This window comes from Dermochelys coriacea, chromosome 13 (assembly GCF_009764565.3).
Source record: "Dermochelys coriacea isolate rDerCor1 chromosome 13, rDerCor1.pri.v4, whole genome shotgun sequence".
Lineage (NCBI taxonomy): Eukaryota > Metazoa > Chordata > Testudines > Dermochelyidae > Dermochelys > Dermochelys coriacea.
In genome coordinates this window covers 3,107,200-3,119,256 of record NC_050080.1, presented here as the reverse complement: position 1 = coordinate 3,119,256, position 12,057 = coordinate 3,107,200, and the positions used below count along the sequence as shown (strand labels likewise).

The following is a 12,057-nucleotide window of genomic DNA, read 5'->3' as shown; positions in this document are numbered from 1 at the left end:
CTGCTACCACTGCTCCTGCCTTGCTCGACATTCCGTCTGTCCAGCACCACCTTCTGCCTGGTCTCAGAACAATGCACCCCAAGCAGCGGCTGATGGGAAAGTCAGGGACCAAGGTTTTGGCCCATCCCATGACAGCAGGGCAAGCAAGCTGAGATGCTCAGATTTAAACCTGAATCTAGATCCCAACTTTGCCAGAGTTAGGGGCCAGACAGACAAGAAACAGCTCTGAACCATCAGGGTTTGCTTTAAATATGTCCGTAAGTGCCACAGAGCAATCCAGTGCCCAAGATTCCAAGGGTGAAAAGTTTTTTTCACTAATCCACGTTGTTCTGTATAATCCCTTTCTCACCCATGTTAAATCCTCAAGGCTTAGTCTGGGGATCTGTGACCCCGAGGTGACACAGACATTGTGCTCACACAGACGTACAAAGAGACCACGAAAGAAAGAAAGATAATCAATTAGACCCACAAACATCTAACCCAAGAAGAAAAGAGCCACAAAGATGCAGGGCCCAACCAGAGCAAATCCACAGTGCTCAGAGCTACAGAGGGCCAATTCTCACTTACACCAGGGCTCCTTTCCCTAACTCTGGCATCACGTAAGCATGCTCACTTTAAGGCCATGAACATTTGTTCTAACACACTTGCTTTAACGCTTCTTTTATCTGGTCTCCAAGAGCCTGCTCCTCCACGAAGCTCAGCACCCCGGGGAGATCCTGCATACACTCAGCACCTGCTGCCCATGGCAGGAGCTGAGGGCCCTCTGCATCTTGCAGGATCGAACCCCAAGACGCTTGTAGCTCCTGCTCCCTTTGAAGTGAGTCAGTAAAACTTGCACCGATGGGCTTCAGTGATTTGACGGAGTCGCAGCCAAGAAGCTAATGCCATCATTGTAAATAAGATGGTTTTACAGGGAAAGGACTGTTAAGATTTCATCCTATTTATTTTTGAAGCACACTGACTTTTCCTGAGATGGAGCCAGGCAATCAAACTACACTTTCTATTTTCCAGTCATTACAAGAGAAATAGCTCCATGTTATCTTGGCTCCCACGGGAGGGACTGTTGCCTAAGGCTCAAAGTGAACAGAGTCTGACTCCAGCCCTTGTCTTGGCTGGGGAGTTGGCACAGCAGAGGAACGCAGCTTGGAGTCTGCCTGCTGCAAGCACGGAGACGGACGCTAGGAAGGCAGCATCTGCTTGTAGCTCTGATGCCTCCCAGCCAGACCCCACTGATGCATGGTAGGGCAGCAGAAGATAGCACTTTAGCTGCAATGGGACGCAGGGCAGAGGTTCATTCTCTTGACCTTCGACATCCCTGCGTTTAGACAGCACCTTTGAATTGTTCTTCCTGAAGCTGGTTTTCAGTTGCACCTGGCTGAGGCCTGATTCCCCCTTGTACTGTGAAATGTCGCCAGTCAGATTTGGAAGCATCTTTCCCTTAGTGCAAATGGCTACACAGGGCGCAAGGCTATAGGGGATGAAGCCATCGGCTCCGTATGTATTCTAACCCCTGCCCTTCCCCTGTGTCGGATCTTGCCCCTTGCTTCTTTTTAAAGGTGTTTTTACTCTTGTAGCAGCTGTATGGTGACGAAGAAGGTTTGGGTTGTAACCGTGAGGGGCCCGGGAGGCTTTGAACAGGCGATTAAGAGAGAATATTGATGACAAATCATTAACATACAAATAAAAGAACCATCTGGGGTGTCCCTAGCTCTGGGCTTGAGCTCAGGCCATGAAATAGACAGAGAATCCCCCTCGCTCTGTTCCTTACTCTAAGACCTGGAGATCAGAATCTATCACGGATGCTTGCGGCTCACTGCTGCTTTTGTTTGCCTTGCCAGCTTCCCTCACGAAGGAAGAGCAGGTGTCCCAGGACTGTGCTCAGACCCGCAGAGCTGGGTTTAACGCCAGCGGGGTTTACACCCTCCACATCGCCAACATGACGGAACCCAGGAAGGTTAGTGACAGGCTCAGGACAGGGCACAGGCCTTGCACTGAATGGAGTTTAGCGCTCAAGAATGAGTAAGATGGGCCCTATCAAAGGCAAGTCTGCCAATCTTCCCTACCTGCTGCCATGCCAATGCACCTCAGGCCTCTCCCATGCCAGCCCTCGTGTGTCAGCAGTGGGACTCTCCCAGAGCAATGCCACTTCTTGGTCCTCACAAAGTCTGCTCAATGTATCTCAGTCCTGACTTGCAAAACACCCTGTCAACGGGAGCTGGCTCCCACCACGCCGTAGCCACAAGACCTGTGTTGACCTGACTTCCTCCCTGCACAGTACAACCTGTCTGTGCCGCTCCACCCCGGGATCCCTCCCCGCAGCACTGGCTGTTTGCGTCCTCTGCAGGTGTTCTGCGATATGGAGACAGACAGAGGTGGGTGGACGGTGATACAGCGCCGAGCCAATGGCAGCATGAATTTCCAGAGGAAGTGGAAAGAATACAAACAGGTCTGACCTCACTCCTGCCCGCCCCCCAGACTTGTTCAATAGCTGACCCACTGACAACCCTGGGGGCGGAGGGTGGGTCATGCAGAGATGGGACACTTGTACGTCAGGCATGCACTGGGTGGAACTAAAGAGCTCCCTTCCGCTTAGACAAGAAAAGACCCAGGGGGAAGAAAACCTAACAGTGTAACCAATTAGACAATGCAATAAACTCCCGAGAAAGCAGCCTCACCACTGAGCACATGCACAAAGAGAGGACCCAAGACAGTAGCTGAGACTGATGTTGCAGGGCATAGTTCTGCAGATGGCAGGGGGACAGGCTCCATGACCCATGTCAGGTCTCACGGATCTGCCATCTAGAGTCCACAGAGCTATAGCAGGAAAGGACCACAGACCTCGGGGGGTTGGGAGGTGGTGTTGGAGATAGAAGTCCCAGGGCCAGACAGAGAAGAGCTGGTGGGCAGAGGTGAATGAAAAGAGCTGGCTGCCAGGGTAACAGGAGAGAGAAGACTCCACTAGATAGGATGACAGAGAGGAATTTTGCAAACATGTCAACGTTTTCCCATTTCCCCCCGAATTCAGAAATTTCATCAAAAAGTTGAAATTTGAAACATTTCTCCCAGCTCCATCCTGGATTAGCAGGGGTAGATAAACAGGCCAGTTACCCCCATGCAGCCCTGTGACTTCACTGGGGATGCAGGACTGTAACCAAGGGCAGAATTTGCTCTGGTATTTCTAAAGCTGATGGAGTTTTGCCACCTCCCTTTGCTGACCACAACGGACATTGCATAGCCCAGGGACACAGTCTAAATCCTCCCCACCGTTGGCTCTCCTCTTCCACAGGGCTTTGGAGACCCTGCCGGGGAGTACTGGCTGGGGAACGAAGCTGTGCATCTCCTGACAAGCCAGGCTTCCTACTCGCTGAGAGTGGAGCTCCTGGACTGGGAAGGAAACCAAGCCTACGCCCATTATGAGACATTCCAGCTGGGCAGCGAGCGGCATCTTTACAGGTGGGCTATAGACCCTGACCAGTATAACGCTCCCTTGGGTTTTTCTTCAAACCCCACTTAGACAAGGAAACTCCCCCAATGCCATGCAGGGATCGATGTGAATCCTACTGAAGCCAAAATCATAGCACCAGCTGGTGGGCCCCCAACATTTGTGGAAGAGGCTGGGCTAGACAGCGCAGCTGGGGAAGGAACCAATAAATTGGGAGTGATGTTTCTAGGGTTTTGTATTTCACCCTCTTTACCAAGCTCTTCATCTCAGCAGCCTCTGAATCAAAGCGGCCTGCAGAATGAAATTTTGTGCGTTCCCAGTATTTTGTCAATTTGTGGCAATTTTGCAGTGATTTTTCTGTGTGAACTTTGTGATCAGAAATGTTGCTTCATTTTCCTTTTTTCTCCTCTTGGAAGCCAAAATAAATTTTCTTGAAGGAAAAAAAATGCATAAAATTGCATTAGGAAAAAGGATTTCTTTTTCTTGATTTTTTGCAAAAAGCGACATTTGCATACATAGAGGCCTGAGCTGACTGTGCACTTAGTTGCACATGTACTTTTCCAGGTGTAATTGTGGTCACAACTTGTACAGCTGGGTTTTAGAGTTCAATCCTGCAAGGTGCTGAGCACTCATGTGAGGTGTTGAGTACCTAAAACTCCCATGGGCTTCAATGGAGGTCAAAGTGCTCTGAGCCTCTCACAGGATCAAGCAATAAGCTACTGTTTGCATAAGCAGCAGTTCAGATTTGTGCACGCAACTGTTGTAACTGCGCTTGGAAAAAAGAACAAATGATTGTGCAAAAATAAGAGGCCTCACTGCAAAAAAATCTAACGAAAGCAAGAAATCAAGCTCCACTACTTGCTCGGAAATACAACTGACGTATCCAGCTGCTGTACCCAGAACCATTATCAAGTCATGAAACAATGGCAACCTTTAAAGCTCAGCTTATAAATCAATACAGTGCCGAGGCTTTGTGGGTTTTCAATGAAGCGTTGGGGGAAAAGCAAAGTGAGAAAGAGAGCAGGTGCCCTTTGAAGGTCCTGGTGGGGAGGTGACCAACTCTGGGAGACTCATTCTTCCCTCCCAGTCTAGGGGAAACTGAAGACAAGCCCCTGGCTGCCTCTCTCCAAACCCCCTATTATGAAAATGGCCCCAGCAGAATAGTAAAGTTTCTGTAAGTGAGAAGATGAGACACAAATCTCGCTAGACCAGACCCTGCTGAAGAGGGGCCTCCTGGTCTATGGTTTGGTTCTGGGGATCCCTGCTTCAGAGCTGAGCCCTGACTGGATCCTAACCTCCCTCAAAATTTGACCGTACCTAGTGTAACTGCAGCTCATACTCCTAGTCAGGTAGCTAAGCTGTTAATTGTCCCAATAATATCCAGCTGCAATGAGGGATGGGTTGGCCCCAGGCTATGCAGCTCTAGCCATGGGTGGTTCCATCGGGGTACATGGATCACAGCACAGAAACTTTCCAAACACAATCGACTAAAGACACAGAACGGGGGCGGGGGGGTAGTTTAGGGGGATTGTATGTGCCCATCAGCTCTCTTCCTTTGTGACGGACACTGTCTCCACTTCTGCAAACATCAGCAGCCGAGGATAATCGCCTGAGCTTGCCCGTTAGAACTGCAAGCTTTGCTTTGCGATGCTAGAACGTCGGTCACCAGAGGGGTCAAAGACCGGGAGCAGGGCAGCTGAGCGATGCAGAATGCAGAGGGATTGCTTTGCCCACCGTCAAACCCCACCCCAGAAACCCTGCGCTGCAGGTGCAGACCGGGAGCGAAGACGACTATGCCTAAATTCCAAGGCCAGAAGGGGGCGCTGTGATCATCTCCTCTGCCCTCCCGCATAACACAGGCCAGGCACCATCCTCACAATCGCTCCCAGAGCAGAGCTTGCAGAAACACATCCCAACTGCCAGGGACAGAGAGTCCACCACTGCCCTTGGTCAAGTGCTCCAACGGTTCATGAACATCACAGGTAAAAACTAGCCAGCTGAAGCTGCAGGAGCAGGGAGTCACAAGGCAGAGCACAATAATCTCGGCTGAAAGTCGGCCAGGAGACCAGTATTAAAAGCACCATTAAAAGTATCACAGTATCTTCAGGCCTCAGTCCTGCCAGGAGCTCTGCTCTCTGGCCCTACCCCAGCAAGACACTAAAATACACGCTTCACTTTAAAAAGCGTGTGGTCCCCTTGGAGCCGCTCCTGCGCTTCAGTGTTTGGCTGGACTGGGGCCAGAGCACGTAATACCTTGCGGGACTGAGCCCTGAAGAACTCATGGGACTCTGTATAGGACAGAAGGACCACAAGTGGGGAGGCCCTCTCTGTGCCAGCCCCTCCAGAGGCATAATGCCCGCTAAGGTGAGTACTGGGTACCAAGTCGTCAGCTCTGCTGCAGACAGCACCCTGGCCTTCCAGCCAGCTTAGCTCATGAGCTCTGGCAGCACCACCCGATCTGGCGGCCGGTTGGAGCCTGTGGGGATTTAGAACATTTGGATCGCTCGGCACTGCTGATAAACTCTGGGATGGGATTGCTCCCTTATCTGCCTCTGCTCGTTTTTATTTGCAAGGACACAGGGGAACGTTTTCTTAAATAAACCCCAGGAAACGTTGACAAGAGTTTGAAAAGTAATTCTCGTGCTCTGCCTCATTTTCTCCTCTTCCTCCTCCTCTCCCATTTCTGCCTCCTGTCTCGCCCTCTCTCTGCTTTGGTCCTCCAGGATCTCCCTGAAGGGCTACAGTGGCACCGCTGGGCAGCAGAGTGGGATGGTCCTCCAGGGAACCAACTTCAGCACCCGCGACTCGGATAACGACAACTGCCTCTGCAAGTGCGCCCAGATGCTCTCGGGAGGTGGGTGCAGCGGGCCCTTGGTGCAGGGGGGCCTAGGACCAGCCTTCCCCACGTGCCCTGTTTGCTGTGGTGGACAGATGGGGGCAGAGTATGGAGCAACTGAGGTTGAGTTCTTGGGAATGCTCCATTCTTATTGAATGTCATTGTTTAGTGTTCTCAGAAATACACCATAGTGATGAGGAAGGGAGGGAGACAGACAGACAGACGGACGTCTGAACGAGAGCTCTCCCTTGTCACTCTTCACCCAATTTTCTTAGACATGCACAGAGCCCAAGAGTCTGATCGCCTGCTGCACCCAAGGGTCAGATTGTTGTCACACTCTGTCCTAGTCAGGTTCTTATGCTGGGCCCATCTCCATAGTATCTGAGAACCTTCCAGAGGTGGCTTAAGAGACGTGACTAGTGTCTGCCTCGTGCCAATCTCTCTCCCCTCCCAGCAGGGGACCCCTAGCTTTGGGCTTGTGCTTTCTGCAGGCAGTCAAAGGCTGTAGTTGTTAGCATTCCCCACCTGGCTTTATACAGGGCTGCCAAGTCACCGCATTTGGAGAGGGACACCCACAAGCTCCCTGTCACCCAACTAACCTCCAAAATGCTGCCATCCACCCCAGGTGCCAGGGCAGCCCTGTCCCAAGATGGCTTTCAGGAGCAGAAATGGCGAGGGGAGAGAAATAAGGGGGGAAAGATCAGAACAGGGAGAGACCAGGACAGAAGGGTGACGAGCAAGGAGGGCATGCCAAGACAGGGAGAGAGGAAGAGCATCCTTCTGTCCCATCAGGTCCCCCCCCCAAACAACCAGATCTCCCCCACGTTGCAGTGGCAAATCCCTGTGGCCTTGGGCCAGCAAATCTATCAGACATATGCCCAGGCCTTACTGCAACAGTGGGACTAGGAATAGCGAGAGAGAGAGAGAGGCTCGATGCTTCTGGCAAATTGGCAACTCTTCAAGCAAATGAGTGCTGGACTCAAGGCAGCCATCTGTGCCGGGATGGGGAGGGGATCCCGGATCAGGGGATTATCTCGGATCGTTTCAGCCAGGGGTTCGAGTACCCGGATCCAGGTTAGTTTGTCTGGGGTTATTACTAAGGCCATGAGCAGAGCTGGGGCTCTTAAAATGAGCCCAAGGAATTGGTTTGGATGGATATGTACGTGCCTGTCCAATGGTGGAGCTTGGGATCCTCACCAGGTGGAGCGCGGAAAATCCACACATTTCAGAATGTTCTCCATAGCCCAGATCCTGAGCTGGTGTAAATCAGCAGAGCCCCATTGGCTGCATTAGACTTACAACAGCGGAGGATCTGGCCCTTTGTCTCCTATTCGTCTCTCGGGCGGGCACTGAATTCTCTGTTGACGATGGAGATGGGCCAGAACCTGGACCTCCTGCTCCAACCAGACTTGCCCTGGCACAGCGATAGCACAATAAGAGCCCATGTCTGAACAATTTCAAAGCAAGAATAATCCCACCAGGATCATAATGTCCTGGTGCCAGGCGGTTCTCTGAAGGTCATTCCTCTTATGATGCAAGAACACGCATAATCACAGCCATGAGGCATAATCTTCCCGGGCCAGGAAAAATGTACTGATTACTACACCCTTGAACTGCTGGAACATGGTCCGGGATCCCCCAAGGGTTGGCATCCACAGGGCAAGGTTATTCACACTTTGCTAGTGGTAGGATACTGTCAGGGACAACCCTGTCCTTTCAGTGCTAAGACTTTCTATTTGTATAGTAGCTCCTGATACCTGGGGTTCTCGCATTTGCATTGCTTCTGTCCCTGCGTGTGTACAGCACCTAAGTCCAGGGTGTTGTGATCTCAGCTGCAGCCTCTCAGCACAGCTGTAATTCACACAGGGCTTCACCCTGCTCCACTGAAGCCAGCGGGAGCAGGGTCAAGTTGCTAGTCACCCGGTTCGAGGAATGGCAAAGCTGGCTTTAGTGCAGGCAGGAGAACTCAGGGCTGGGTTTCTTTTTTTCCACTTTCTTATGGTTTGGTTTTTGAAAAACTCTCTTTCCAATGTCAAGAAACATTTTTTTCCTAAAATCACCTGGTTCTTTTTGACGAATTTAATTGGAAAAGTCCCCATGGTTGTGTATTCTCACCAGGCGGAAGCCTGTGCCTTTTGTTTTACACTATTCATGCCTCGTGTCTAGGCCTACCGGGGAAATGACGGCCAGGCACGCTCCCAAGAACAAGCCTTTGGCTAGAACTAAACTGAACTCAGAGCCCAGAAGTTTCACACTCTGTCTGAAGTCCAAACTCGATCTGGCAAGTTCTCTAAACTTTCTCCTCTATGTCCCCCACTCAGGTTGGTGGTTTGACGCCTGTGGTCTGTCAAACCTGAATGGCATCTATTATCCTGCCAAGCACAATGTCCGGAAGCTCAATGGGATCAGATGGCATTATTTCCAGGGTCCCAGCTACTCTCTAAAAGGCACACGCATGATGATAAGACCTTCAGACTTCTAGCGCCCCAGAGCGGGGTGGGGCAGAGGGCAAGCCAGGCTCCAGGCCTCCGAACTGGCAGACAACAATCCATCATGGAACTGGTAGGACCATTAGACCAGCAACTGATGGCAAAGGAACAGGGACACATCCTAGCAGGAGCAGGGTCTTGTAACCCAATGCCTGGGGCTCCAGCGCAAGGGAAAGGAGGAAGACCTGGAGCTAAGCGGAGAGATGACTCTGGGCTTGGACTCTTGGGCCTCCAAGAAGGAGGAGAAGAAAGAAAAAAATCAGAAAAAAATATCTAAAAACTAAACCGTCCCATTGGTGTGAATTACGAGTATTGGGCTTCTGTTTCGGACCAGTGTGATTCTTTTCTATGTTGTATCATTTTCAGGGAAATCATCCAGACCACAAAGGGAGCCTGATGCACCCAGGGCCAGTGGCTGAGAAAGACCTTCCGAGCGGCAGCTAGGAATAGTGTGGTGCATGCAGAGTTTTTGCGGTGGGGTCTGGTTTTAATTGGTTTTAGCATGTTTCTAGGAAACACTCCACTCTTTTCCTTCCTTGTTTTCCCCTGCTTCTGAACTGCCACATGACCACCTGGCTCCTGAAGGCACACTTAGAATCATAGAATATCAGGGTTGGAAGGGACCCCAGAAGGTCATCTAGTCCAACCCCCTGCTCAAAGCAGCACTTCTGTCTGCAGAAGCTGGCTGATGAAGAGAAAGCAGGCTGGTGAGACAGCACTGTGAGCATCTGGATATTAGGTTTCAGAGTAGAAGCCGTGTTAGTCTGTATTCGCAAAAAAGAAAAGGAGTACTTGTGGCACTTTAGAGACTAACAAATTTATTTGAGCATAAATTTGAACAAATATATTTGATACATCTGATGAAGTGAGCTGTAGCTCACGAAAGCTTATGCTCAAATAAATGTTAGTCTCTAAGGTGCCACAAGTACTCCTTTTCTTTTTTTCTGGATATCAGGAAACACTATTTCACTAAGAGGGTGGTGAAGCACTGGAATGGATTCTCTAGGGAGGTGGTGGAATCTCCATCCTTAGAGGTTTTTAAGGTCCGGCTTGACAAAGCCCTGGCTGGGATGATTTAGTTGGGGTTGGTCCTTGAGCTTTGAGCAGGGGGTGGACTAGATGACCTCCTGAGGTCTCTTCCAATCCTAATACTCTATGATATGGATCAGGCCAGCCGGAGAGGCAAGATGGACTTGCCTTTGGGCTCGCTCTTGTGTTTTTCCCCTAAGGGGACCTGCCAAGCCAGCTCCCAACTCAAATGCAAAGCCCATCTGCGCAAGAAGAGCATGAGCCAAGCCCTGCGCAGGGAATATGGTGCACGGAGGAGGACTCCCACGTGGATGGAATGAACGTTGGCTTATGAGCTCAGTAATGTACGATGAGAGGGCACGGTCTAGAAAGACCAGCCTCCACATTCAACACACGCGCGTGCACACACAAACCCCACTCCTTTGTGTGCTGGGCTACTGCCTGAGAGCGAGTGGAGGCTAAGCCTGGGGTGGCTAAGGGTTAGTGCTGGGAGTTTCTGACATCTGAAGCCCCCAGTGCACCAGCTCCCTAACTTGCATGTGCAGAAGGTATGGGGGGCATGGGGGGGCAGAGAATGGGCCTGGCTGGGGAGACGTGGTGTCACGGAGTCCCCGGGCGATGCTCTGGAACTGCTCCCTACGAAGCCAGGCAGGACTCTGGGGAAGTCTCCTCTCTGGGAGCAGCCTGTCTGCAGGACACACAGCTCACCCGGCTCCCCCCTTCCTGGGTCTGACCTCGGAGCATTCAGCATCCTCTGCCCCTCCGTGCGCTTCCCACAGCGAGTTCACCCAGGCGGGGTCCTGGGGAAGCCAGAGAGTCCTGCACCCCAACTTTGCAGTCAGACATGACTCTCAGCCAGCCAGTGAAACAGAAGGTTTATTAGACGACAGGAGCATTGTCGAAACCAGAGCTTGTAGGCGCAGAGATCAGGACCCCTCAGCTAGGTCCATTTTGGGGGCAGTGAGCCAGACAACCACGTCTGCACTTCACTCCATGTCCCCAGCCAGCCCCGAACTGAAACTCTCTCTAGCCCCTTCTCCTCTGGGCTTTGTCCCTTTCCTGGGCCAGGAGATCATCGGATTCCTTTGTTCTCCAACCCTTTAGCTCTCACCTTGCAGGAGGGAAGGACTCAGGCCATCAGTTGCCAGGAAACAGGGTGTCGGCCATTCTTTGTGTCCAGACCTCTACACACACCTGCCCTCTAGGGCTCTGCAACGATCATACACCCTTATCCCACCCCCTAGATACTTAAGAACTGCACACGGAAAACTGAGGCACCCCCACACTATTCAGAGGAAACATTAAGAACAGTCCCGCTTCGTCACACGTGGTAAATGCAGTCGTCCCATGCTAACAAAACACATTGCTCCCTGCTCGCCTCTTAGGGTATGTCCACACTGCGACTGTTTCCCAGCTTGGCTAGACAGACACACGCTAGCTTTGCGTGCGCTAGTGCACTAACAATGGCAGCGTAGCTGGGGTGGGCATCCAGGCACATACCCTGGGAGTCCAGCAGGTTTGTACCCAGGCAGCTAGCCTGAGCTGCCGCCCATGCTGCCCCCGGCTACACTGCCACCTCGAGTGAAGGGAGCACCTGTGTGTCCACCTGAGCTGGGCAGCACATTCCTAGCTGCAGTGCAGAGGGACACTTCGCCCCAGCTCCAGCTAAAGGCAGGAATAACTCGGCAGCTTGCAGCAGCACCCAATGAATGCAGGACCCACGGCTTTGCCTCTTCTGCTCAGCACTTCTGAACCTGTGCTAATCCGGGCCGTGCTGTGCACAACCCATCGCGTATCCTGTGCCAGGATGACACACGCCGCTTGCTGTAGTATGTCATTACTGTGACCTCACGGCGCATCACTGCAGGCTCAGCCTGGCGCCTTCACACTCCGTCATGCATGCAGATGCATCCATACCGCTGGCTTTTGTGATCATTAATATAGCCCTCGCGGCCACCAGGCAGACCCATAGCACGCCGCACCGCTCGGCACAATGGCAGCCCCGCTGCATGGAGAGATGCTGTGGGGTGCACAGCTATCCACGGTCTGCCAGGCTAGAAGATCGGAGACGGTCATCACCTGGGACCAGCTGGGACAGTCCCGGGTGGCTGTTGCAGAGCAGCACTGCAATTGCTTCCTTAGAAGACCCTGTTGCCATGTGCTGATAAACCCTTCCCCTTAGCCCAGCCAGCTTTATGGCAGCACATCCATTGTCTCACCATCCTAGGGTGTCAGAGTAGCAGCCGTGTTAGTCTGTATTC

At 51.9% G+C, this 12,057-nt stretch overlaps 1 protein-coding gene across 1 annotated transcript in view; it reads left to right on the top strand.

Annotated features, from left to right (window-relative positions):
* Window positions 1-9,097, top strand: part of ANGPT4 (angiopoietin 4) — a 43,500-nt gene extending 34,403 nt beyond the window's left edge. Inside the window, exons 5-9 of the mRNA XM_038370412.1 lie at window positions 1,839-1,954; window positions 2,345-2,446; window positions 3,287-3,453; window positions 6,166-6,296; window positions 8,600-9,097. Coding sequence (XP_038226340.1) covers window positions 1,839-1,954; window positions 2,345-2,446; window positions 3,287-3,453; window positions 6,166-6,296; window positions 8,600-8,760 — 677 coding nt within the window. The 3' untranslated portion in view covers window positions 8,761-9,097. The remainder of the gene's footprint in view (window positions 1-1,838; window positions 1,955-2,344; window positions 2,447-3,286; window positions 3,454-6,165; window positions 6,297-8,599) is intronic.
* Window positions 9,098-12,057: the final 2,960 nt, after the last annotated feature.